General features: G+C 45.4%; 2 protein-coding genes across 3 annotated transcripts in view; one reads left to right on the top strand and one right to left on the bottom strand.

Moving 5' to 3' along the window:
* Positions 1-2088, top strand: part of LOC115102604 (RE1-silencing transcription factor-like) — a 29392-nt gene extending 27304 nt beyond the window's left edge. For both annotated transcript variants that reach the window (XM_029622722.2, XM_029622723.2), the window contains exon 5: positions 61-2088. In XM_029622722.2, the coding sequence (XP_029478582.2) occupies positions 61-1632 (1572 nt within the window). In that variant the 3' untranslated portion in view covers positions 1633-2088. The remainder of the gene's footprint in view (positions 1-60) is intronic.
* Positions 1-27686, bottom strand: part of LOC115101915 (uncharacterized) — an 89474-nt gene that overhangs the window by 60592 nt on the left and 1196 nt on the right. The window contains exons 2-15 of the mRNA XM_065006062.1: positions 26570-26763; positions 23917-24093; positions 22598-22789; positions 21397-21494; positions 20528-20714; positions 20191-20390; positions 19825-19969; positions 19393-19686; positions 19172-19271; positions 18834-19040; positions 10871-11014; positions 10238-10416; positions 8201-8409; positions 7497-7641 (exon numbers count right to left, since the gene is read on the bottom strand). Of these exons, the coding sequence (XP_064862134.1) occupies positions 7497-7641; positions 8201-8409; positions 10238-10416; positions 10871-11014; positions 18834-19040; positions 19172-19271; positions 19393-19686; positions 19825-19969; positions 20191-20390; positions 20528-20714; positions 21397-21494; positions 22598-22789; positions 23917-24093; positions 26570-26763 (2471 nt within the window). The remainder of the gene's footprint in view (positions 1-7496; positions 7642-8200; positions 8410-10237; positions 10417-10870; positions 11015-18833; positions 19041-19171; positions 19272-19392; positions 19687-19824; positions 19970-20190; positions 20391-20527; positions 20715-21396; positions 21495-22597; positions 22790-23916; positions 24094-26569; positions 26764-27686) is intronic.

Raw genomic sequence — 27686 nt, forward strand, 5'->3', positions numbered from 1 at the left:
TTGAATATTTATTACTGATTCGTTGTAGCGATTGCTCATTTTTGTTCATTGTCCTTGCAGACTGCGGAGGAAAGTGGTCTTCTGTTGGAGAGTGACGATGGTGATATCTGCAACAAAGGTCTGGAGGACATTCAAACCCTGGTGTTTGAGACGACTCTTTGTTTGGACGACGAAGTTCACGACGACAAAGCCATTAAGAAGAAACGTCAGTTATTAGAGGAGGAACAAAAAGAGGTGGGGGAGGAAGAAATGAAGGGGGAGGAAGAAATGGAGGAGGAGGAAGAAATGAAGGAGGAGGAGGAGAGCTCTGATAGGGAGTGGGAACCGGAGGTGGAGTTAGGTGAACTTCTAGCCTCAGATTCCGAAGGGGATTCCCCAGCGCTCTGCCCGGATTGCGGCACGTTCACCAAAGGCTCCAAGACTCACGTCTGCGAGCACGTGAAGCCGTTCGTCTGTCAGGACTGTGGCAAGCGGTTCGTTAACGAGGTCTCTCTTAACATTCACAGAAGAATCCACAAGCCAGGCTATGTGCACGAGTGCAAGTACTGCCTCAAGTCGCTCCAGAGCAGGCCGGAGAAACTAAGGCACGAGGAGAGCCACCCGCGTGTGGAAAAGCCCTACGAATGCCCCGACTGCCCCAAACGATTTAGCGACATTAAAGCCCGAGACGGCCACATTCAAGGTCACAGAGGGCCCACACAGCACATTTGCAACATCTGTAAAATGGAGTTCAACAAAAAACACATCCTGGAAAGACACATGCTAGTCCACAGCGGGGACAAGTCCTACACATGCCCCGAGTGTCAGCGCTCCTTCAACCAAGCGAGCCATCTCAAGTCCCACATGCGCCTCCACACGGGCGAGCGGCCGTACAAGTGCCAGCAATGTGACAAGTCCTTCAACCACAACGTGAGTCTGAAAAGCCACATCCAGCGCTACCACCCAGGCCTTTGCTACGGGACCAAGGAGAAGGAAGAGGGACAGGAGCTCATCTCAAACTCAGCGAGTCAGACTGAACAACAGGTAATGATAGAGGAGAGTGGAGAGCCAGAGACTGGGCAGAAGAGAGTGAAGAGGGCACTCAGGGCAGGGAGGAAGAGGAAACGACAGACCTTTGACCCTGAGGAGTTTGTGGAGAGTAAGAACAGTGACTCAGAATTCAACCCAGAAGTGGGGGAGAGCGGGAGCAACAGTGACTCTGACTTCAACCCAGGGGAAGAAGAGAGTGGGAGCAAAAGGAGGAGTACAGGTAGACCAATAGGCAGACCAAAAGGAAGACCAGGGACCAGCAGAAAGATCTATGCAGGAACTGTTGGTAAAGAGCTTGATGGATCGAATTTGAATGAACACAAATCTGCAACACAGTGGGAGCAGGAGGAAGAGAGGCAGAGCGACCCGGAGGTGGTGGGGGAGAGAGGGAGCAAAAGGAAAGCCACAAGCAGAGGAAGGGGGAGAGGCAGGGGAAGACCAAAAACCATTAGAGAGATGCATGAGGGAACTACTTGCGAAGAGCTTGTTGGATCTAACCTGAATGAACAAGTACCACCAATAGAGACTGCTCTTTCTGAACTTTTAGAGAGTTGTTGGCCAATTCAAAATGTAGATGAGGCTTTTGACCCGATGCCAAATTAACTGTTAGAGAGTTGTCCAGTGTTTTCTGTTTTTCTATATTTTGTATACATTGAAGAAGAAACATGCTGTTATGAAGGGACACAAATGTTCAGGGTTCAAGATTCCATTCTAAAGGTGGTTCAACGAGGAAACTACTGTGCCTCCTAAATGGTACCCTATTCCCTGTGTAGTGCACTACTTTGAGCCCTGGCCATCAGCCTGTCACCTGATTCCTAATGTTCAACATTTGTGTTCTAACAAACTTGACATAAGTTGATGTCCAGATGATCAGTTATGATCATTGAAGAAAATAGTTCAATAACTACTACTGCAGACAATGGAAAGTGCCTCCTATCCTTAACCTTTAATCAAAGACTATCTTGGATTGCAATTTATATATTTTGCCGACAATTGTAAAACTTTTCAATATAGCATGTTTATTTGACTTGTATTATTAAATGTAAATGATATTACTGCTACCTTTTCCAAAATCGAGACTCTTATACTAGGGCCGGCACAATGTAACCGACGGTTATTTTTCATTTATTCAAACCTTATTTTACCAGGTAAGTTGACTGATGAATGAGCCAACTGGAAGCTGGGGATGATTAGGTGACCATGATGGTATGAGGGCCAGATTGTGAATTTAGCCAGGACACCGGGGTTAAAACCCCATCTCTTACGATAATGGGATCTTTAGTGACCAGAGTCAGGATACCCGTTTAACGTCCCATCCGGAATACGGCACCTTCCACAGGGCAATGTCGAGTGCGACCAGGACCAACCCTGCTTAGCTTCAGAGAAGCCAGCAGTGGCGTTTTTATATTTATATTTGTTTTTCCATTTTTATATGTTTTAGTGTTGGGGGCAGACAGTATGCGTGGAAGGCAGGAGCCATTTGGATGTTTGTTTTTTAGTATGTCGCTTCTTTGACCTGAGGCCTGAGAGGCCCATCATAAGGTGATGGGTCATTGGTTAGCCTTTTTCATGACTCCAATGCCACAATGGAGTCATTCTATGTCCCTTTTGATTAGCTGAGGTGCAGGATCGAAAGTGAGCCGGTACGGTCCTTGAAGCAACATTTTTCTTCTTATTTTACCTGTTATTTAACGACACAAGTTAGTTAAGAACAAATTCTTATTTACAATTAGGGCCTCCCGGGGAACAGTGGTTTAACTGCCTTGTTCAGTGGCAGAGCGACAGATTTTTACCTTGTCAGCTCGGGGATTCGATCCAGCAACCTTTCGGTTACTGGCCCAACGCTCTAACCACCAGGCTACCTGCCGCCCCAAAATGCTGTTATGAAGGGCCTCAAACCAGGTTACAAGTGTCTCAATCGCCAAATCCCATTACACTTTCTGGTGTTTTTCTATTGGATGTCTTTTTTCTTTCATCAAGTGGCTGGTGTGCTGTTGGATGCTGGAATTATTTTAGAGGATGAACGTGCGCAGGTAGTGTACAACGCCATTGAAGTGACTTGTTTGACAATAAGATTAAAATGGTTTTGCTCACCGGTATGCCACATTAAAAAGGTAGTAGATTTTAAAAGTCAAGACAAATCTTTACTAATAGGAATTAAAACAGTGCACAGTAAAGGCTCTATCGTCGTCTGGATTTAAGGCGGCGCTAGTGTCAAATGCAAGTTAGTTTGCAATTTCGTAATTTAAAAAACTAGCGCAATGGCATTTTCCATACCTAACATGCTGGCCACACCGCTCGCGTTGCAAAATAAATGTACACATACATATTATTCAATTATTGCTCGCGCACTCCTGCGTAGCCAGGCGCTAAAATAGAACATGGTTCTATTTGTGACACGCTGTAAGTCCCGCCTCTTCCATCTCCTCATTGGTTATTAGGAGCATATACCCACGTGGTTGATTGAAAGATGAACTGAGGGCCACACTCCAGTCCAGTTGATGGTGGTAATGCACCTTAAAGTAGGTTGCCAACCGCCATATAAAGTCCAAAGGATGAGAGATTACTAGAAACTAACTTGGTTTACCCTTTTATCTGTGGATGAATTGTCGGAGTAGAGGACCTTGTACATTTCATGTAAAATAACAACCCAATGTTTATATCCCAGGACAAATGAACTAGCAACAGCAAGCTATTAAGCTTAATTGCCATAAATGTTTAATGCTTTTCGACGTGTCCCCAAATTAATATAGTTAGTTCAAAGTTTGTTTTGATATTTCAACCTGCGAGTTCTGATCATGTCTGGTGTGGGTGGACAAAATCAACATGCACGCTGTACATGCTGACCACACCACAAGCGTTACAAAATAAATGTACACATACATGTTATTCAATCATTGCACCCTCACTGCTCGGGCACGTCTGCGTTGCCAGGTGCTAAAATGGAACTTGACTCTATTTGTGACGCTTGCAAGTTCATTTTGATATTTCAACCTGAGTGTCCTTGATCGCATCTGGTGTGGGTGGACAAAATCATCATGCGAGTGGTCTGGTCAGCATGTAACGCCAGGTTCAGCAATTTAACTGTTTTATAATCCGCACGCTTGCACTCAGATGGAAGGGGTGGAAATATTTTAGGTGTGTCCTTAAACATGCTCCGCAGCGCTGTTAGGGATATTTAAGACCAACCAAAAGCTGGTTTTAGCAGTAACGCAGTTGGTTATGGCATGAATGTTGACAGCGGAAACTCAGCAAATCCAGCCGTAACACACACTGCCCATATGAAAATTAATAGCCTAATGTGCTTTTGGTGCATGTATACTCGGTATTTAGAAACATGTTTTTTGGGGGATAAAAACCAAGCACAGCCTCCCCTCTCAATTAAGGCTTTTTTTTGTCCTGCCCAATGCAATAGCGTAGTCAAGACTGTCAATTAAGGGTTTGGCTCCTGAGACCGATTTGGAAATAACTCTTAATCACCAAAGCTATTAAAATATAAAGTTTGAGAGGAGTAAAACTGAGCTGACACATGTTGGCTATGTGTCCATGCCCATAATGAAACGAGAGATGAGAACATTGGTGAATACCGGTGAACCGAGCTGACACATGTTGGCTACGTGTCCATGCCCATAATGAAATGAGAGATGAGAACATTGGTGAATACCGGTGAACCGAGCTGACACATGTTGGCTACGTGTCCATGCCCATAATGAAACGAGAGATGAGAACATTGGTGAATACCGGTGAACCGAGCTGACACATACATGTTGGCTACGTGTCCATGCCCATAATGAAACGAGAGATGAGAACATTGGTGAATACCGGTGAACCGAGCTGACACATGTTGGCTACGTGTCCATGCCCATAATGAAACGAGAGAGAACATGAGAACATTGGTGATGCCCATAATGAAACGAGAGATGAGAACATTGGTGAATGAACCGAGCTGACACATGTTGGCTACGTGTCCATGCCCATAATGAAACGAGAGATGAGAACATTGGTGAATACCGGTGAACCGAGCTGACACATGTTGGCTACGTGTCCATGCCCATAATGAAACGAGAGATGAGAACATTGGTGAACAACCGAGCTGAACCTACGTGTCCATGCCCATGAAACACATTGTTGAACCGAGCTGACACATGTTGGCTACGTGTCCATGCCCATAATGAAACGAGAGATGAGAACATCGGTGAATACCGGTGAACCTGGTATTTAGTTATCTGCAACAACTGCTTGTTTTCCATTTCATATGTTCAAAACCCTTCGGCCTACTATAACGAAGGCTGGTTCAACAGCAATGCCTGTCTTCTTATCTTGCTGATTTAATGACATCATTACATGTATTTATTGCTGTTTAAAAAGCAACTGCTTGTTTTTCCATTTAATTTCATTACGACCAATCTTATTACATGATTCAACTTCCTGGTTTTAAGGCTGCAACGTCCATAGAGGGCATGCAATGGAACATCTGGAGATGTGTGACTGCGATGTGAACTGTAAGATGGTTCCAAATGTGTTCAGAAAACATAGGCCTATTTGGGAGCAGTAGAACGGTGAGTGGACATTCTTTCCCTTTAAATTGGATCTTTGTCCAGCTACTGTGAAAAGTTTAGATATGCGTAAAATCATCCATTGTTTTAATATTACATGTCCACAGAGAGAAACTAAGGTGCCTTCAAGTGTGACAATCAATCACATTTATATATAAAGCCCTTTTTATTTTATTTTTTACAGATCATCTATATGGGACTTTCCAAATAGTGTGACCGAATCAAGTTAGCTACCTAGAAGTTTTTTTCCCCTGTTAGCTAGTTAGTGATTGTGATGCACAAGCTAAGCTTTTTGAAACATGCCATTTCCCTGGCAGCATTTACTCACCACATTCAGTAGCTTGAAAACCCCCCAAAAGCTTGAAAAACGTAGATTTTTGCTAAAGATATTTCATGATGGTTTTTATTTTAGTTAGTTTCAGTATGGTATATTAATTATTTTATTTCAGTTTAAATGGTTTTTCATGATTCGTTTCAGTTGACTATAAAAACCTTGGAAGTCAGGACAGCCAGGCATTTGTGCGGTTTAGTACGTTTCTGCAAGGTGTTTTAACACTGGGGTTTTCAAACTTTTTAATGTCATGGACCCACAAATATTATGAGCCCCTGGGCGAGGACCCCTACTAAAATGTTTCATTTTCACAAGCTGACAATTATGTTCCTGAGAGTCGCTTGCGAGCTATGGAATTACTAACAATGATAACTTATATTTGACACATTATGCCATGAAGAAAGTTTTTCAGTTTTAAAGCAAATTTCCTGCTTTTCTTCACATTTTGCCATGGCTTATACCATGTTCATATGCTATCTGAGCATGGCCAGCTCTAGCCTTTTGGGTCCCTAAGTAAGTTTTCGTTGGAGGCCTTCCCACCAGAAATAATAATAGGTTGGGGGCCCGTGCCCTGAGGGCCCATCAGTAATGAGGCCCTGACTACCACTGGTAGTGGCATTTAATTTAGTGAAAAATTGGTAAATTATTCATTCTCTAACTTTTCCACAGACACACAGAAAGGTGCAGAAGCAGCACAGGCAACACCCTTTTTTGGGGCTATTTAAACAGTTATTACAGAGACCGCCATTTGGCTGGCAAATTACTGATCCAAAAATTACATGACCGTCACAGCCCGATCACATACCTTACCATACAAACAGCTAAAAGTAGACTGCAATATTGATATGATCATACACGGTGATCACTCCTACTCTGAGCAGCCCGATCACATACCTTACCATACAAACAGCTAAAAGTAGACTGCAATATTGATAGGATCATACACTGCTGAGACTCAATATTGATATGATCTCCTACTCTGAGCAGCCCGATCACATACCTTACCATACAAACAGCTAAAAGTAGACTGCAATATTGATATGATCATACACGGTGATCACTCCTACTCTGAGCAGCCCGATCACATACCTTACCATACAAACAGCTAAAAGTAGACTGCAATATTGATAGGATCATACACTGTGATCACTCCTACTCTGAGCAGCCCGATCACATACCTTACCATACAAACAGCTAAAAGTAGACTGCAATATTGATATGATCAATATTGATGATCCTACACTCCTACCTGAGCAGCCCGATCACATACCTTACCATACAAACAGCTAAAAGTGATCACTCCTACTCTGAGCAGCCCGATCACATACCTTACCATACAAACAGCTAAAAGTAGACTGCAATATTGATATGATCATACACGGTGATCACTCCTACTCTGAGCAGCCCGATCACATACCTTACCATACAAACAGCTAAAAGTAGACTGCAATATTGATAGGATCATACACTGTGATCACTCCTACTCTGAGACGCTTTATAAATAAGTAGCCCGAGCTCCTGCAGTGAAATGTTCAATCTGCAATGGAACTGAACATTTCATGTCCCCAACTGCCACTGACCTGCTCATGAAAGCCTGCTGGTGTACGTCTTGGGCTTTCCTGACATTCACAGTGGCCTGGACCCAGGTGTGTAGAGCTCTCCTCTTCGCTGCCCTTCTCTCACTCGCCACGTACTGACCCAGTAGCTGTCTCAGCTCACATATCCCTTTGGAGAAACCACACAGTGTTAGTTTCATCAGCTGATACAAAACACAGGATAAACTAAATTGACTGCACTGGGGATTTAATGTAGCAATGCCAAGTTCTGTTCCAAGTGTATATTTTGCTTACATGAAGTGTGTGACATGTTTGAAAAGTGGAGTTGCTTGTAAAACTATCCCCCCTTGTACAGTGACTGATACAACACACTCAAAGTGTTTCTCAACCCATTCCTGGGGGACAGCCAGTGGTTACAGTTTTGTTATAGCCAAGCCCTAACAGAACAACTGATCAAGGGCTTGGTGGTTAGTGGGTCAGTTGACTCCGGTGTGTTAGGGCTGGGCTAGAACAAAAGTGTGCATTCACTCTCTACCAGGAATCGACCAGGAAAAATGGGTGTATTCAGAGAAATGTAAACGCTTTTGTTGAAATAGAATGAAGAGCTGACAAGATTCTCTATTATATCTGACAGACATGAATTATTCCTACTCAATACATTTCTATTTGAATGCTCTGGAACATTAAATCCTCCTGAACAGGCCCCTGGATAACTAAGCGAGACCCACTGTGGGTATGATCTCTCCAGCGCTGCAGATTCTGTCTGGCCCCCAGCGCCAGTCTCTCCTGGCCTCTCCTGCGGAACTCAAGGCTGCGGGTGGCAGACCCCCTCCAGTGGGCCAGGGCTTGGCCAAGCAGCCTCTGGTGGAGGTGGGCCCGGGCTAGAGCGCTCATCTCCCTCTGGGAGTGGACACATTGCTCCCACGCCGTAAACACCCTACACAAACACGTAGGGAAGGGAAAGAAGGGATTTGGTACTGGTCAGGAGAAATCCTATGATAAGTAATGTGCACACATCCAATAAAATCCCACATAGGAGAAGTGAAACTTAAACAAAATGCCCTTTGCGGTCAAAACGTTGCTAATGAAACTACAGGAGCATCCACAGCAGTGCCTGTATTTCTCTTCATCCCCTATACCTTTGAAAATAATGTTTTGTTTGTGTGTGTATATATATATATATATATTGCTCAAAAAAATTAAGGGAACACTTAAACAACACAATGTAACTCCAAGTCAATCAAACTGTCCACTTAGGAAGCAACACTGATTGACAATACATTGCACATGCTGTTGTGCAAATGGAATAGACAACAGGTGGAAATTATAGGCAATTAGCAAGACACCCCAAATAAAGGAGTGGTTCTGCAGATGGGGACCACAGACCACTTCTCAGTTCCTATGCTTCCTGGCTGATGTTTTGGTCACTTTTGAATGCTGGCGGTGCTTTCACTCTAGTGGTAGCATGAGACTGAGTCTACAACCCACACAAGTGGCTTAGGTAGTGCAGCTTCTCCAGGATGGCACATCAATGCGAGCTGTGGCAAGAAGGTTTGCTGTGTCTGTCAGCGTAGTGTCCAGAGCATGGAGGTGCTACCAGGAGACAGGCCAGTACATCAGGAGACGTGGAGGAGACCGTAGGAGGGCAACAACCCAGCAGCAGGACCGCTACCTCCGCCTTTGTGCAAGGAGGAGCAGGAGGAGCACTGCCAGAGCCCTGCAAAATGACGTCCAGCAGGCCACAAATGTGCATGTGTCTGCTCAAACGGTCAGAAACAGACTCCATGAGGGTGGTATGAGGGCCCGACGTCCACAGGTGGGGGTCGTGCTTACAGCCCAACACTGTGCAGGACATTTGGCATTTGCCAGAGAACACCAAGATTGGCAAATTCGCCACTTGCGCCCTATGCTCTTCACAGATGAAAGCAGGTTCACACTGAGCACATGTGACAGACGTGACAGTCTGGAGACGCAGTGGAGAACGTTCTGCTGCCTGCAACATCCTCCAGCATGACCGGTTTGGAGGTGGGTCGGTCACTCATGGTGTGGGGTGGCATTTCTTTGGGGGGCCGCACAGCCCTCCATGTGCTCGCCAGAGGTAGCCTGACTACCATTAGGTACCGAGATGAGATCCTCAGACCCCTTGTGAGCCATATGCTGGTGCGGTTGGCCCTGGGTTCCTCCTAATGCAAGACAATGCTAGACCTCATGTGGCTGGAGTGTGTCAGCAGTTCCTGCAAGAGGAAGGCATTGATGCTATGGACTGGCCCGCCCGTTCCCCAGACCTGAATCCAATTGAGCACATCTGGGACATCATGTCTCGCTCCATCCACCAACGCCACGTTGCACCACAGACTGTCCAGGAGTTGGCGGATGCTTTAGTCCAGGTCTGGGAGGAGATCCCTCAGGAGACCATCCGCCACCTCATCAGGAGCATGCCCAGGCGTTGTAGAGAGATCATACAGGCACGTGGAGGCCACACACAGTACTGAGCCTCATTTTGACTTGTTTTAAGGACATTACATCAAAGTTAGATCAGCCTGTAGTGTGGTTTTCCACTTTAATTTTGAGTGTGACTCCAAATCCAGACCTCCATGGGTTGATAAATTTGATTTCCATTGATAATTTGTGTGATTTTGTTGTCAGCACATTCAACTATGTAAAGAAAAAAGTATTTAATAAGAATATTTCATTCATTCAGATCTAGGATGTGTTATTTTAGTGTTCCCTTTTTTGAGCAGTGTATATATATTCTGTCACACAACCTGGTGAGCGTGGTGTGTGTGTAGAAGGCGGTGACGGCCTGGCTTTGTCTGAGGCGTGCTGTCCAGAGGGTGAAGGTGCTGTGGGTCCTCTGTCTCTCTCCTCTCCTCCGCAGCCACACCACCCTCTTCACCAGCTGGGCCCGGGCCTCCGGGTCTGGCCTTACTCTAATCAACGTCCGCTAAGAGAGAGAGAGAGAGGATGTCATTAACCCATAATACCATTAGCAGAAGGGCTACCCTTATTAAAAAATGTTTTTAGAAATTATTGGAGGATAAATCGATGTGAGTAAAATGTTCCAACATTTGTCTTTTTCTTTCCTAGCTGAGAAATGATTGGTTGTGTTTATGCTCACTAATGGTCTGCATTTTTGGATGTCACTGGACGAAGAAAAGTAAATTATGAAAATGTATATCTCACTCTAGCCCACTTGCTCTTCTCTCCCTTCTCCCCAAAGTGAACATTTTAACTACCTTAAAAAAATGATACTTGAAGGTATGGTTATATACCAGCATTGGATTGGTGTAAGCAATGACTGATGGGATTTCCATCATATTCCCTACACTAGTAAATTCCTTGACGGTAGTGTACAAGTGCACACTTGGAGGAGAGGCAATTGTGCTTCGACTCCCTACCTTTTTCTCCCATGTTAAGAAGCAGCTCCTGAGGACTGCCGTGGTGTGGAAGTCGTCGGCCATCCTCTGCAGGGTGACCTTTGACCTTTGGTGAGCGACCACCCTTCTCCAGTGAGCCACAGAGAAAGTCAGAATTGCAGTTTCCTGTGTGAAGCAGGGAGTACGTGAGACAGGTGACCGAGAATACTGGCACACATGTTGACTTTCAGCCAATCCAAATCCACTTCCTATCCCTTCCAGTTGGTCCTAACCCTTCGATGTTGGCAGATCTGTTAGATGGAAGCAATATGCCCTTCGTAAGGCAATCAAACCGGCAAAACATCAGTACAGAGACAAAGTGGAGTCGCAATTCAACGGCTCAGTCACAAGACGCAAGGACTCCAGACAATCACAGATTATAAAAAGGGGAAAACCAGCCACGTCGTGAACACTGACGCCTTGCTCCCGGACAAGCTAAACACCTTCTGTGCCCGCTTCGAGGAAAACAGTGCCGCCGTTGCAGGCCACCGCCACTCACAAGGACTGAGCTCTCGTTCTCTCTGGCTGACGTGAGTAAGACATTTAAGCGTGTTAACCCTTGCAAGGCTGCCGGCCTAGACGGCATCCGTAGCCGCATCCTCAGAGCATGTGCAGACCAGCAAGCTGGAGTGTTTACGGACATATTTAATCTTGCCCTATCCAAGTCGGTTTTCCCCACTTGCTTCAAGATGTCCACCGTTGTTCCTGTACCCAAGAAACATGAAGTGCTTTGAGAGGCTAGTTAAGGATCATATCACCTCCACCTTACCCGACACTCTTGACCAGGGATGTCAAACTCATTCTATGGAGGGCCTAGTGTCTGCAGGTTTTTGGTTTTCCCTTTCAATTAAGACCTAGACAACCAGGTGAGGGGTAACGCCTTAGTGGGAGTTCTTAACTAATTAGTGACCTTAATTCATCAATCAAGTCCAGGGGAGAAGCGAAAACCCGCAGACACTCGGCCCTCTATGGAGTTTGGCACTTGCCCTAGACCCACTACAACTTGAATAGTGCTCTAACAGAGGGGGGAATACTCATTGTCCACCATATAATTTGCAAATAAATTCATAAAAAATCCTACAATGTGATTTTCTGGATTTTTTTCTCCTCATTTTGTCTGTCATAGTTGAAGTGTACCTATGATGAAAATTACAGGCCTCATCTTTTTAGGTGGGAGAACTTACACAATTGGTGGCTGACTAAATACTTTTTTGCCCCACTGTACATATGAGATGAGTAATGTAGGGTATGTAAACATTATATTAAGTAGCATTGTTTAAAGTGGCTAGTGATATATTTTACATCAATTCCCATTATTAAAGTGGCTGGAGTTGAGTCAGTATGTTGGCAGCAGCCACTCAATGTTAATGATGGCTGTTTAACAGTCTGATGGCCTTGAGATAGAAGCTGTTTTTCAGTCTCTCGGTCCCTGCTTTAATGCACCTGTACTGACCTCGCCTTTTGGATGATATCGGGGTGAACAGCCAGTGGCTCGGGTGGTTGTTGTCCTTGATGATCTTGATGGCCTTCCTGTGACATCGGGTGGTGTAGGTGTCCTGGAGGGCAGGTAGTTTGCCCCCAGTGATGCATTGTGCAGACCTCACTACCCTCTGGAGAACCTTACGGTTGTGGGTGGAGCAGTTGCCATACCAGGCGGTGATACAGCCCGACAGGATGCTCTCGATTGTGCATCTGTAGAAGCTTGTGAGTGCTTTTGGTGACAAGCCGAATTTCTTCAGCCTCCTGAGGTTGAAGAGGCGCTGCTGAGCCTTCTTCACGACGCTGTCTGTGTGGGTGGACCAATTCAGTTTGTCCGTGATGTGTACGCCGAGGAACTTAAAACTTACTACCCTCTCCACTACTGTCCCATCGATGTGGATAGGGGGGTGCTCCCTCTGCTGTTTCCTGAAGTCCACAATCATCTCCTTTGTTTTGTTTTGTTGACGTTGAGTGTGAGGTTATTTTCCTGACACCACATTCCGAGGGCCCTCACCTCCTCCCTGTAGAACGTCTCGTCGTTGTTGGTAATCAAGCCTACCACTGTAGTGTCGTCCGCAAACTTGATGATTGAGTTGGAGGCGTGCATGGCCACTCAGTCGTGGGTGAACAGGGAGTACAAGAGAGGGCTTAGAACGCACCCTTGTGGGGCCCCAGTGTTGAGGATCAGCGGGGTGGAGATGTTACCTACCCTTACCACCTGGGTGCGGATCGTCAGGAAGTCCAGTACCCAGTTGCACAGGGCGGGGTCGAGACCCCGGGTCTCGAGCTTGATGACGAGTTTGGAGGGTACTATGGTGTTAAATGCTGAGTTGTAGTCGATGAACAGCATTCTCACATAGGTATTCCTCTTGTCCAGATGGGTTAGGGCAGTGTGCAGTGTGGTTGAGATTGCATCGTCTGTGGACCTATTTGGGCGGTAAGCAAATTGGATTGGGTCTGGGGTGTCAGGCAGGGTGGAGGTGATATGGTCCTTGACTAGTCTCTCAAAGCACTTCATGATGATGGAAGTGAGTGCTACGGGGCGGTAGTCATTTAACTCAGTTACCTTAGCTTTCTTGGGAACAGGGACAATGGTGGCCCTCTTGAAGCATGTGGGAACAGCAGACTGGGATGAGGATTGAATGAATATGTCCGTAAACACACCAGCGAGCTGGTCTGCGCATGCTCTGAGGGCGCGGCTGGGGATGCCGTCTGGGCCTGCAGCCTTGCAAGGGTTAACACGTTTAAATGTTTTACTCACGTCGGCTGCAGTGAAGGAGAGTCCGCAGATTTTGGTTGCAGGCCGTGTCAGTGGCACTGTATTGTCCTCAAAGCGGGCAAAAAAGTTATTTAGTCTGCCTGGGAGCAAGACATCCTGGTCCGAGACGGGGCTGGTTTTCTTTTTGTAATCAGTGATTGACTGTAGACCCTGCCACATACCTCTTGTGTCTGAGCCGTTGAATTGTGACTCTACTTTGTCTCTATACTGACGCTTAGCTTGTTTGATTGCCTTGCGGAGCGAATAGCTACGCTGATCGTCAACTTCAGGAGACAGCCGAGGGAGCATACCCCCATCCACATAGACGGGCCCGCAGTGGAGAGGGTGAAAAGCTTAAGTTCCTCGGCGTGCACATCACGGACAACCTGAAATGGTCCATCCACACAGACAACAAGATTATCAAGAACTTCAGCCACCCGAGCCATGGCCTGTTCACCCTGTTACCATCTAGAGGGCGGAGACGATACAGGTGCATCAAAGCTGGGACCGAGAGACTGAAAAACAGCTTATATCTCCAGACTGTTAAAAATTCACCACTAGCCTGCCTCCGCCCAGTACCCCTCTCTGAACTTTAGTCACTGTTACTATCCGGCTACCACCCGGTACTCAACCCTACATCTTAGAGACTGCTGCCCTATGTACATAGTCATCAAACACTGGTCACATTAATAATGTCTACATACCGTTTTACCCACTTCATATGTATATACTGTATTCTAATCAAGGCTCATCCTTTATAACTTCTGCTGTACACACCTTTCTATTCATATGCTGTCCATAATGTCAATATACACCATCATATACATTTATATTCCGGATCCTTGACATTGCTCGCTCTAATAATTCTATATTTCTTCATTCCTTTATTTTGGGGAATTTGTGTGTATTGTTTTGTTAAGTATTTGTATTTATTAAGGATCCCCATTACTCTTCCTGAGGTCCAGCAACATTAAGGGAGTTATATACAATTAAAAATATTACATTACATTTTTCACAACACATTAAGTGTGTTCCCTACTCTACTACCACATATCTACAATACAAAATCTGTATGTACGTGTGTCTTATGTGTTGTGTAAGAGTGTGTCTGTGCCTGTGTGTGTCTCTTCACAGTCCCTGCTGTTCAATAAGGTGTATTTTTATCTGTTTTTTAAATCTGATTCTACTGCTGCATCAGTCACCTGATGTGGAATAGAGTTCCATGGCTCTATGTAGTACTGTGCACCTCCCATAGTCTGTTCTGGACTTGGTGACAGTGAAGAGACCTCTTGTGGCATGTCTTGTGGGGTATGCATGGGTGTCCGAGCTGTGTGCTAGTAGTTTAGACAGACAGCTTGGTGCATTCAACAATACTTTTTACAAAAACAAGTAGTGATGAAGTCCATCTCTCCTCCACTTTGAGCCATGAGAGATTGACATGAATATTGTTAACATTAGCTCTCGTGTTCATTTCAGGGCCAGCCGTGCTGACCTGTTCTAAGACAGTTGTAATTTTCCGAGGACCCTCTGTGGCACCTGACTACACAACTGAACAGTAGTTCAGCATGCTGAAAGTTGGTTGTCAATTAGTTTACAGTAAAATAGCATTGTAACTGGTGAAACACAATTTTTTTTCCCCAAACTTTATTAATTGTTGGTAAAAGGATGATTGGTTGGCTATTTGAGCCAGTAAAGGGGGCTTTACTGTTCTTGGGTATCGGAATTACTTTAGCTTCCCTCTAGGCCTGAGGGCACACACTTTCTAGTAGGTTTAGATTGAAGATATGGCAAATAGGAGCGGCAATATCATCCGCTATTATCCTCAGTCATTTTCCATCCAGGTTGTCAGACCCCGTTGGCTTGTCATTGTTGATAGACATTTTTTTTCACCTCTTCCACAGTTTATGGAATTAAAAATTACAATACCAGTCTTTCATAATTTATACTTGGATGTGAAGTGTCACCGTTTGTTGCTGGCATGTCATGCATAAGTTTGCTAATCTTTCCAATGAACAAAAATCATAAAAGTAATTGGCAATATCAGTGTGTTTTGTGATGAATGAGCCATCCGATTCAATGAATGATGGAGCTGAGTGTGCCTTTTTTGCACAAAATATAAGGTGCACAAAACCTTTCAACTATCATTCATATTTGTTTCATATTATACTTTCTTCTTTTTATTCAGTTTAGTCACAGGATTGTTCAATTTGCAGTATGTTTGCTAATCGGTTGAGCAGCCAGACTTATTTGCCATTCCTTTTGCTTTATCCCTCTCAACCATACCATTTTTCAATTCCTCATCCATCCACGGGGATCCATGTTTTTACAGTCATTTTCTTAATGGGTGCTGCTTATTAGTAACTGGAATAAGTAGTTTCATAAATGTGTCAAGTGCAGCGTCTGGTTGCTCCTCATTACACACCACTGACCAACACATATTCTTTACATCATCAACATAAGAATCACTACAAAACTTATTGTATGACCTCTTATTCACTATAATAGGCCCAGCCATTGGAACTTTGGTTTTCCTAGATATGGCTATTATATTGTGATCACTACATCCTATGGATTTGGATGCTGCTTTAAAGCAAATTTCTTCAGCATTAGTAAAGATGTGATCAATACCTGTTGATGATTTAATTCCTGTGCTGTTTGTAACTACGCTGGTAGGTTGACTGATAACCTGAATCAGGTTGCAGGCACTGGTTACAGTTTGAAGTTTTCCTGAGTGGGCAGCCTGGTGATAGCCAGTCAATATTTAAATCACCCAGAAAATAGACCTCTTTTGATATCACATACATTGTCAAACATTTCACACATGTTATCCAGATACTGACTGTTAGTACTTGGTGGTCTATAGCAGCTTTCCACAAGAATGGGCTTTAATTGAGGCAAAACCTGTAGCCATATTACATCAACAATACTTAACATTAGGATTTACAGGAATGTGGTTCTGAATATAAACAGCAACACCATTGGCATTTCTGTCTTTTCTGTAGATGTTATCATGTATTGCTACCACTGTATCAAAGTTATTATCAAAGTCAGTTTCAGAGATAGAATATGAATGTCACCTGTTACTAGCAAGTTTTATTGATTTCTTGAACCATGTTTCTTAACATGAGCTATTTTTTATCACTTTTCTGGGATGCTTGCTTGTTTTCATTGCTTTACTGGGAAGCTTAGCAGAACATAACATGCTCATGTTATTTATGTTATTGCAGGGTGAGCTGCACACAGCTACAATGCTAACAGTATAACTCTGGTTCATATGCACATGATTAATGCATACAATAGCTATAGGATCAGCAGAGGCAGTTAGAGGGACATGAACTAGGTTACTCACACTTACATTGTGTCTATTGCCCCAGGGATGTACATTTTCTGAAGCATTATGGACAACTCAGCGACACAATGGTAGGCATTAACTGAGCTGGGCTTGGGTCATTGTCTCAACGCAGCCTTATAGGTATTTTTGCACTGTTGGAGCTAGTAACATAAGCAATTTGATACACCCGCAACAAAAAAGATGTGTACGCCACCAATACAATTTGATTTGAATATGAAGGAAGCTCCACCACTACACCCCTTATGCTGGGTGGATACTACACCCCTTATCCTGGGTGGACACTACACCCCTTATCCTGGGTGGACACTACAACCCTTATGCTGGGTGGACACTACAACCCTTATGCTGGGTGGACACTACAACCCTTATGCTGGGTGGACACTACAACCCTTATGCTGGGTGGACACTACAACCCTTATGCTGGGTGGACACTACAACCCTTATGCTGGGTGGACACTACACCCCTTATGCTGGGTGGACACTACAACCCTTATCCTGGGTGGACACTACAACCCTTATCCTGGGTGGACACTACAACCCTTATGCTGGGTGGACACTACAACCCTTATGCTGGGTGGACACTACAACCCTTATGCTGGGTGGACACTACAACCCTTATGCTGGGTGGACACTACAACCCTTATGCTGGGTGGACACTACAACCCTTATCCTGGGTGGACACTACACCCCTTATCCTGGGTGGACACTACAACCCTTATCCTGGATGGACACTACAACCCTTATCCTGGGTGGACACTACACCCCTTATCCTGGGTGGACACTACAACCCTTATCCTGGGTGGACACTACACCCCTTATCCTGGGTGGACACTACACCCCTTATCCTGGGTGGACACTACACCCCTTATCCTGGGTGGACACTACAACCCTTATCCTGGGTGGACACTACACCCCTTATCCTGGGTGGACACTACAACCCTTATCCTGGGTGGACACTACAACCCTTATCCTGGGTGGACACTACAACCCTTATCCTGGGTGGACACTACAACCCTTATCCTGGGTGGACACTACACGACTTTCAAAATCTTAACATCGCTGAGCCTCTCACATTAAACAACCATCTTTCCTGTACTTTTTTGTCTTTCCAACGTAGTGGTGCACGACCTAAACGATGCGGCACAGACGGGGACGTCACACACAAGATTCTTCACTTGGCCGTGATCTTTCTCGATACCACCATGCGAAAACAATTATGTGATTAGATTGTGTAGCTAGAACGAGCTGTGGCTCAAAGCAGCCTCATGAAACATTTTCAGTCAGACATTCACGCTTGCCATACAGACTTGAAATACCTAGCCAATAAATGCTGAATTGAATAGCATTGCTTGGGAACTTCAGAGCTGTAACGATTTGATGCTTTGATTAAAGGCAATCACAAAGGCATACTAGTAGGCAAGTAGTAGACTTCGCTCCTGCTCAAGAGTCTACACATTCTGCGTGATGCGAAACAACGTCATTGGCGATTGCAGATCACCATTCTCAAAGCTTGTCGATGCACATCTCACACTACAAGAGCATTGGAGATTTTGTGCCGATAAAATCAAACTTAAAAAAAAAAAATATCATGATGTCTGGGACGGCTCAAATATGGGAGAGGTAGCCCTCAGACTGCGTCTCTGACCGGTTCACATTAAACAAGCGTCTGTGACGGCCGCGCGCCCCGAGTAGGCAACGACATGGGGATTTTGTCTCCGATCTCAAACTTGTCTGAGACCGCTAAATCGTGTACGGTACCCTTACAAAATGTAAAAACATCAAAAGAGGAAAGGGTAGGGAGCTAATTTCAGCCTTCCTGGTAGAATATGGCTTAATAATAATGCTATAATACTGACCACCTGTATGGCTGTGGTGCTGAGGCTCTGGGTGTGTCTCCTCCACAGGCTGAGGGCGGTGCCAAGCATGGCCCGTCTGCGGACATCTGCCATCAGGCCCATGAGGCGTCGCTGCTCCCTGCCGACTCTGACATAGTCCCTCCACTGAGAGAAGGCCACACTGAGGGAGGGACGTAGCATCCGGCCCACCACACTCCCCATGACACCCTGACAAAGAGAGATGGGAGGTAAGGGGTGTAGAGAGAAGATGGATATTCTTTTAAACTTTTGGCATTATTGTATGTTTTGATAAAGGATGCAAGAGTGTGTGGAGATTATACAAATGCAGGATGAAATACCTTTAATCTGGGTGAGCTCTTGTGATCTGGGAGACTTTGATGTGAGAGGCAGAAGGTTTGGTCACCCTCTGCAAAATCAACATGGTTCTCGACCTGGAAGCTTTGTGGAGAAGAGAGCAAAAGGCCTTGAAGCAGGGTTACACAATGTTTGTATCAGTCATACTCTAACACTCACCACCTCCCTTTCAAACAGTATGTGTGTGTATATTCAACAGACTGACCATGTCTTGAGACTTTCCAATGGGGATGAGGCCAGTAGGGGGCGTCCTCTGTCCATCTGTGCTGAAGAGGAGCTGTTTGACCAATCGCTGAGCTCCGTGCTGATGTTATGCTCTGCCACAGCAAGCTTCAGGGAGAGGGGAGAGGTGCTGCCGAACCCAGAGGAAGAGGATTCCAGCGCTGCCAGTCTAGTCCTGAACCTGTGCACCCTGCAGGCCTGGGAATCCCACGCCAGCTCATGCCAACGCTGCAGCGCCAATCTCACCTGCTCCCTCACCCGGGCCACACAGTACAGTCTGAGACAGGTGGGGAGTGAGAGGGATGGAAAGATTGAAGTGGAGACAGAGCAGTTTAAATATACTCTAAAGCAAGTAAGTGAAAAGGGGGGGGGGGAAGAGGCCAAGACGAGAGAGCAGCAGTGTGGTGATAGCTACCTGGCTAGCTGGAGCTTGCTCTTCTCCCTCCTCCAGGAGTGAAGGCTTGTCTGGAGCTGCAGGTTGTCACACAACTCCTCTAATGTGATGAGCCTGGCACCACCATACAACCTTGGCGTCACCGCCTCACTCGGCCTCATATTCCCTACAACATGTGAGATTGAGCACACACTTGCACTTTAACAGCCATGGCATTCATGAAGAACTGCCGGGCGTACAGGCTTTTGCTGCAGTCCTGCTCTGGAGCTTAAAGCCTGTACACCCAGTAGCTCGCCGAGCACTGAGGGTTTGCCTTCCCTGGAGGATTTATGGGAAAGAAGAAGTGAATGACAGAACGTTTCGTTGAAGTTAAGACGCCAGGCCAACCTGTCAGTGTCCCTAGGGTCAGCGCCTGTGTCCTCCTCCTCTCCAGCAGGTGTGTGAGGAGGCGTGTGTGTCGGGACCGTAGCGCTGTGGCTCTCCTCCAGCTCTGCAGGGTGTGTGCGGCCATCCGGTCATTCCTCTCGCTGCAGTAACACACGCACGCCGCCCTGCGTTCGGCCACACCCCGCCAGCCACGCAGGATGCTGAGATGGGGTCAAACAATGTTGATCAATGTTAAACTCGGAAGGCACACTCAAAACTAACTGGAGCACACTTGAGTCAAAATGGAGACATTTCATATGATATCATTTGTCTATTTATCTGTGCTCTATAGACTGACTGTGAGAGCTGTGCCCGTTGCCTTCTCTCCTGTATCTCTAGGGCCCCTCTCCTGACCAGGACCCTGCGGTTCCAGGATGTAAACGCCTCCTGCAGCCTCCTCCACTCCAGCAGGTCGTGCCACCTCTGCACCAGTCTGTGCCCGCAGTCTGCCCGGGCAAACTCCTGGTGCCACCTCCCAAAGGCCACTGGTGAGAGGAGATGAGGCCAAAAGACATTCATCATCCCAATGACTCTAATAGACACTTCATTAGCCGCCGGCCCATATTTGTGTCACTTCCGTGCAAGCCAGTGCATGCTAGCGCCAGACAGGTTTGAAACCCAAAGACTCGACGAGGAAAACAGACCGACAGCTCTGGCACTACTAGCTAGCACATATCAAAAGGAACGATTTAATGTGTGAATGCCAGCTGTTTAGCACAGGGGTTTCCAAACCTTTTTTGCACACAACCCCCAATTGACACTAGAAAATGGAGGGGACACCACTTGGAAAAATGATATTCCCCAGTTAACACTGTGTTCATATTCACTCAATTTTAGGTCCCGAAGGCTGTCCCAACACAATGACATGAAAGCTCATTCTAATAGGGTAAAAGGCCATTAGTAGACACTAACATGTTGTATTCTATACCCATTTGAAGATAAAAAACAAGTTTCTCAGAAGGTTTCTATTTCAGGGGACTTGACCCCATGTTCTGGAACCACTGGTCTAGCAGGAGAAGATAATCGGCATGTTGTAGAGGTAGAGGGAGGCACTATGCCAGTCAGTGTGAGAGTTGGGCCTTGGATATATACAAGGCTGTCGTGTGTTTGTTTGAAGTCAGGGTATGACTTAAGAGGAGGGCTCACTGGCACACACACACCACTTGCCTGCTAAAATTTGTCTGGAGAGCACCTGTTCGGCCTCGACACACACACGCTGCAACCGGGCTCCGTGTGTGTGCTCGCGCCAGCGCTGGGCAACCCTCCTGTGTGCGTGTGTGTGTGGTAGACATATGGAGACAGACCGACAGAGAGAGGGGGAGGGAGAAAGAAAGCAGGAGGGAGGGAGAGATGAGATCATTATTCTTGGATCTGTACAGTGTGTGTTAATATTGTTGAGTTTGAGGTATTCAAATGTCAATCCTATACATAGAAGGATAGGATCAATTACTGAACAAAAATATCAATGCCACATGTAAAGTGTTGGTCCCATGTTTCATGAGCTGAAATTAGAGATCCCAGAAAAAGCTTATTTCTCTCAAAGTTTGTGCACAAATGTGTTTACATCCATGATAGTGAGCATTTCTCCTTTGCCAATATAATTAATTCACCTGACAGGTGTGGCATAAGAAGTTGATTAAACAGCATGATCATAAAAGGCCACTAAAATATCCAGTTGTCACACATGTCTCAAGTTGAGGGAGCGTGCAATTGGTATGCTGATTGCAGGAATGTCAACCAGAGCTGTTGGCAGAGAATTGAATGTTCATTTCTCTACCATAAGCCACCTCCAATGTTGTTTTAAAGAATTTGGCAGTACGTCCAATCAGCCTGACAACCGCAGACCATGTATACCAACGCCAGTCCAGGACCTCTACATCTGGGTTCTTCACCTGCGGGATTGTCTGAGACCAGCCCCCCGGACAGCTGATGAAACTGAGGATTATTTATGTCTGTAATAAAGCCCTTTTGTGGGGAAAAACTCATTCTGATTGGCTGGGCCTGGCTCCACAGTGGGTGGGCCTATGTCCTCCCAGGCCCACACACGGCTGCGCCCCTGCCCAGTGCTGTGAAATCCATAGATTAGGGCCTAATGAATTTATTTCAATTGACTGATGTCCTTATATGAAATGTAACTCAGTGAAATCATGAATTGTTGCGTTTATATTTTTGTTCAGTATATCAGTTGAGGACATAAACTGAAAGATCCTCATAGAATGTTAATGGGCCATTTCCATTTGAAAATAAACTGAATTTCAGTTTGTCTCCTGGTCCATTCTAGCAAGGCAATTTAGTGACTACAAGACCATCACAACTGTAACATAACCCTATGGCCATCACTATTTGGCCGCACTAGTAGGGTTATGACCTGACGATGCGTTGCAGCCTATCCCTCTGTCGTCTTCTCTGCTCTGCTCTCTCTAGCCACAGCAGAAGGCTGTGCTGCAGTAGGCTCCTCCTGTGGAAGCCAGCACTCTGATTGGCCCTAGCAGATCGCTCCTCCTCCCTCTGTGTGGCCCGGGCCGCCCACACGCTCCAGGCTGCAGCTAGGCAGGATGCCCTGTGTAAGAGCAGTGTGTTCAATTTAACGGAATGTTCTTATTGTTGCAGGTAGAAATGTCATGTGTAGAGCTGACATGACTCACAGTTTTACTTGACAAACACTCATACCTGATCTACACAAAATATTTCTACATGAACATTGTATCCTCCTGAACAGACAACAACACTAGGCTAAACTCAGAGAAGATGACTACACATGGCCATGGGATTGAAGTTGGAATATATACAACTGAAGAGTTAAATATAACTGTATCCCCTCAGGATCCACTAAGGGCTCTATTAAATCAGATCCAATTAGCCAACATCTACATAGCGGTTGTTTTGGCGGTTTCTGAGGTGGAACTGCGTTAGAGCTGTCAAATCCACAAGCGGCTCCTGGCATTATACCTAAAGCGGGCATTGCCATTGGCTGCACGGAGTGGCATTAAGAGAGATCCCATGCAGCCATGTTTACAAGTTTGATCTGATTGAATCAAGGCCTAACATGCTGACTAGACCGGGCGTGCGCGCGTCCACCATCGTGTGCATGTAGATTTTGTCCATCCACAGACGTGATCAGGACACTCAGGTTGAAATATCAAAACGAACTCTGAACTAACTATATTAATTTGGGGACAGGTCGAAAAGCATTCAACATTCATGGCAATTTAGCTAGCTAGCTTGCTGTTGCTAGCTAATTTGTCCTGGGATAAAAATATTGGGTTGTTTGAAACGTAGAGGACCTAGGTAGAGGACCATGACAATTCATCCACAGATAAAAGGGTAAACCAAGTTAGTTTCTAGTAATCTCTCTTCCTTTCGACTTTATATGGCGGTTGGCAACTAACTTTAAAGTGCATTATCACCACCAACTGGACTGGAGTGTGGACCTCAGTTTATCTTTCAATCAACCACGCGGGTATATGCTCCTAATAACCAAGTGGGAGAGGGGGGACTTGCAAAGCGTCACAAATAGAACCACCTATTTTAGCCCCTGGCAACGCAGACGATCGCGAGCAGTTTAGATGCAATGATTGAATAACATGGTTTGTGTACATTTATTTTGTAATGCTCACACGCGTTACGCAAGCGGTTTGGTCAGCATGGAAGACTAACACAAACTACTATCAATAACTGTCCCTTTACCTGTGCTGTTCTGTGGCCAGACGTGCTGTGACCCAGGCAGCTCTCCACAAGGCGTATGCCCGACTCTGCTGCCTGTGGTCCCAGTGGAGGGCTGCCCTCTGGGCTTGCAGCGCCCACGCCTGCAGCCTCACACCAGCCTGCCTCCACACCAGCCAGTGCTTACACAGCAGAGTCAGACTGGTAGGGGACGAACACAGAAAAATGTTACAGGGCCCAAGTCTTTGAGATTATTATTACAGATGCTTGTGCATTCAGTTCACGTGTTTTGTTCACGTGTTTAGGGGTGCATCGCTGTAGGGCATCGTTCCCATTCACAGCCAAGTGACATTGTCCTAGATACAGAGGTCAATTGTGGGCCATTCCATGGTAATAGAATGACGATGAGACTCAGATTTTTCACCATAAAATGTATGCCAAACAAAAACCATGGATTGCAAAGTTAAACCATACATTTCTATAAACATGGACTACTTTCAACACATTCCACCGACAATTTGACAAACACATTTACTTGAAGAACAGCGCAGATATAGTTTCATAACAGAATGGAGGTCAAAAAAAATTGGGTGACCAAGTTGTAAAAAAAAAAAAAACTCTTAAATATCTATTCTAAATTAAGATTCAAAGAAGTCTGCAGAAAGAATGAGTTGTCAGTTTTGATATGACACCTTAAGTTAAAATGTAATTTTGGTTACTGAACTACAGTAAGTGGATTAACACCTGATAACAGAATGACATCATGGTTCCTTAATCTGTACTATACAGAAATACATAATTATGAATAAGTGATGTATTCATTGTAAGGTATCCTGAATAGGTACACAAAGGTACACAAATATCCTCCTTTGCAAGTTTGGGTATTATTCTAGGAATTGTCAATTATTGTCCCAAATCAGAGCCGTTGCCATGGACACTCGGACTCGGAGCGGCCATCCGCAGAGCGAGCTGCGCGCAGGGAGCGAGTGACAGACAGAGAGGAGCAGATCATGGATTTACTAACAGAGGAAGTTATTTCTGATTAGGGGTTTCGGGCCGGGCCTTAAACTTGTCAGAAGCAATAGGGTAGGGCCTGAACGTCACGGGCACGGATGGGGCTTAAATTTCACACCAGTGCAGGGCTCTATGGACCGGACCTAATCTGAACCGATCATAGATGTCTGTTTCACAAGTATGGACATTACAGTAAAGCACAATACAGTACATTATACTGCACTCTACTCTAGTGTGCTCTACTGTTCTGCATAGTAATGTATAGTAATGTGATGTACTAAACCTATACTTTACTGTACTGTCCAAACTTGTGAAGCCGATAGTACACCAATGGAAGGGAGGACAGTCGCAGGAGACACTATGAGCTGAACATAACAGTACGCCAATGGAAGGGAGGACAGTAGCAGGAGACACTATGACCTGAACATAACAGTATACCAATGGAAGGGAGGACAGTAGCAGGAGACACTATGAGCTGAACATAACAGTACACCAATGGAAGGGAGGACAGTAGCAGGAGACACTATGAGCTGAACATAACAGTACACCAATGGAAGGGAGGACAGTAGCAGGAGACACTATGAGCTGAACATAACAGTACGCCAGTGGAAGGGAGGACAGTAGCAGGAGACACTATGAGCTGAACATAACAGTACACCAATGGAAGGGAGGACAGTAGCAGGAGACACTATGAGCTGAACATAACAGTATACCAATGGAAGGGAGGACAGTAGCAGGAGACACTATGACCTGAACATAACAGTATACCATTGGAAGGGAGGACAGTAGCAGGAGACACTATGAGCTGAACATAACAGTACGCCAGTGGAAGAGAGGACAGTTGCAGGAGACACTATGAGCTGAACATAACAGTATACCAATGGAAGGGAGGACAGTAGCAGGTAGCCTAACTGTGGTTTGTGACTACTATCATTTCCCCTTTTTGCCAATTCAATTGGAGTCATTCTGATACAGATTTTTAGCATTTCGTAGCATTTTGTAACAGTGACATGTTTTAATCACTGAAGAAATCATAAACAAAATTGTTATCAGTAAAAACACTAACCAATTAGAAGATCTATTGTACTTGTCATTAATATCATCCCTCCTCATGAGAGAAATTTGAAAATATCTTCAAGATATGTGGGTTTTTGGTAACAGAATGACAAGACAAGATATTTCTTATAGAAGGCAAATAATTTCAGCAAAATTAAATATTATATTTTAGTCATTTATCAGACAAATATAAATGTTTATATTAGTTGGCAATGGTCTTTAACTTCAATAATGTTTTGATTAATTTCTAATACCTTTTAACACTTTTACTGGTAGATGTTTCCCAAGATCCCTTTTCCATCTGTTTAACCAGAAGAAAAACCTTTGCTTATTCCACATTTTAGGAAGGAATATTGTTGAAAAATTGATACGCCTTAATTTATAAAAAATATATAAACTCCGTTTTAATTTGACACCAAATTTGATGTGCTCCTATGAACTTCACATGTTGGTGCTCATGGGTCCATATACATGGGAAAAAGTAAAGGACGTAAGGGAATTTGTTGTTGAATTCACGCTAGTTGACAAATCAACCAAATGTAAAACAAAACCAGACGTTGAACTGACATCTGTGCCCAGTGGATGGTTGTGTGTCTGTCTGTCTTACTGGTAGTGTATGAGCGATGCCCTGCCGAGCTGCATGCCCTGGATGTGGCTCCTCCAGGCACAGTAGGCCGTCCTCAGGACCAGGGTGTTGCTGGGCTGGGTCAGTCTCCTCAGCAGGCACACGACCCCAATGTCACCCCGCACAGAGCCAGGGCTCACGTTGAGACAACGCATCTGCCCCACACACCTCCTCCACTGTTAGGAGAGGAATAACTAGCCGTTTGAATAAGCTGGATGTTCATGAAGATTACATTTCTGTATGTTGTTCGTAGCACACATTACACATACAGTGCATTCGGAAAGTATTCAGACCCCTTGCCTTTTCCCCCTAGCTCTGGCTAGGACACTCAAGGACATTCAGAGACTTGTCCCGAAGCCACTCCTGCATTGTCTTGGCTGTGTGCTTAGGGTTGTTGTCCTGTTGGAAAGTGAACCTTCGCCTCAGTCTGAGGACCTGAGAACTCTGGAGGAGGTTGTAATCAAGGATCTCTCTGTACTTTGCTAAGTTCATCTCCTGACTAGTCTTCCAGTCCCTGCCACTTAAAAACATCCCCACAGCATGATGCTGCCACCACCATGCTTCACCGTAGGGAGGTGCCAGGTTTCCTCCAGAGGTGATGCTTGGCATTCGGGCCAAAGAGTTCAATCTTGGTTTCATCAGACCAGAGAATCTTGTTTCTCATGGTCTGAGTCCTTTAGGTGCCTTTTGGAAAACTCCAAGCGGGCTGTCATGTGCCTTTTACTGAGGAGTGGCTTCCGTCTGGACCCGCTACCATAAAGGCCTGATTGGTAGAGCGCTGCAGAGATTGTTGTCCTTCCGGAAGGTTCTCCTATCTCCACAGAGGAACTCTGGAGCTCTGTCAGAGTGACCATCGGGTTCTTGGTCACCTCCCTGACCAAGGTCCTTCTCCCCCGATTGCTCAGTTTGGCCGGGCGGCCAGCTCTAAAAAGAGTCTTGGGTGGTTCCAAACCTCTTCCATTTAAGAATGATGGAGGCCACTGTGTTATTGGGGACCTTCAATGTTTCAGACATTTTTGGGTATCCTTCCCTGGATCTGTGCCGACATAATCCTGCCTCGGAGTTCTACGTACAATTCCGTCGACCTCATCGCTTGGCT

This window comes from Oncorhynchus nerka, linkage group LG20 (genome assembly GCF_034236695.1).
Source record: "Oncorhynchus nerka isolate Pitt River linkage group LG20, Oner_Uvic_2.0, whole genome shotgun sequence".
NCBI lineage: Eukaryota > Metazoa > Chordata > Actinopteri > Salmoniformes > Salmonidae > Oncorhynchus > Oncorhynchus nerka.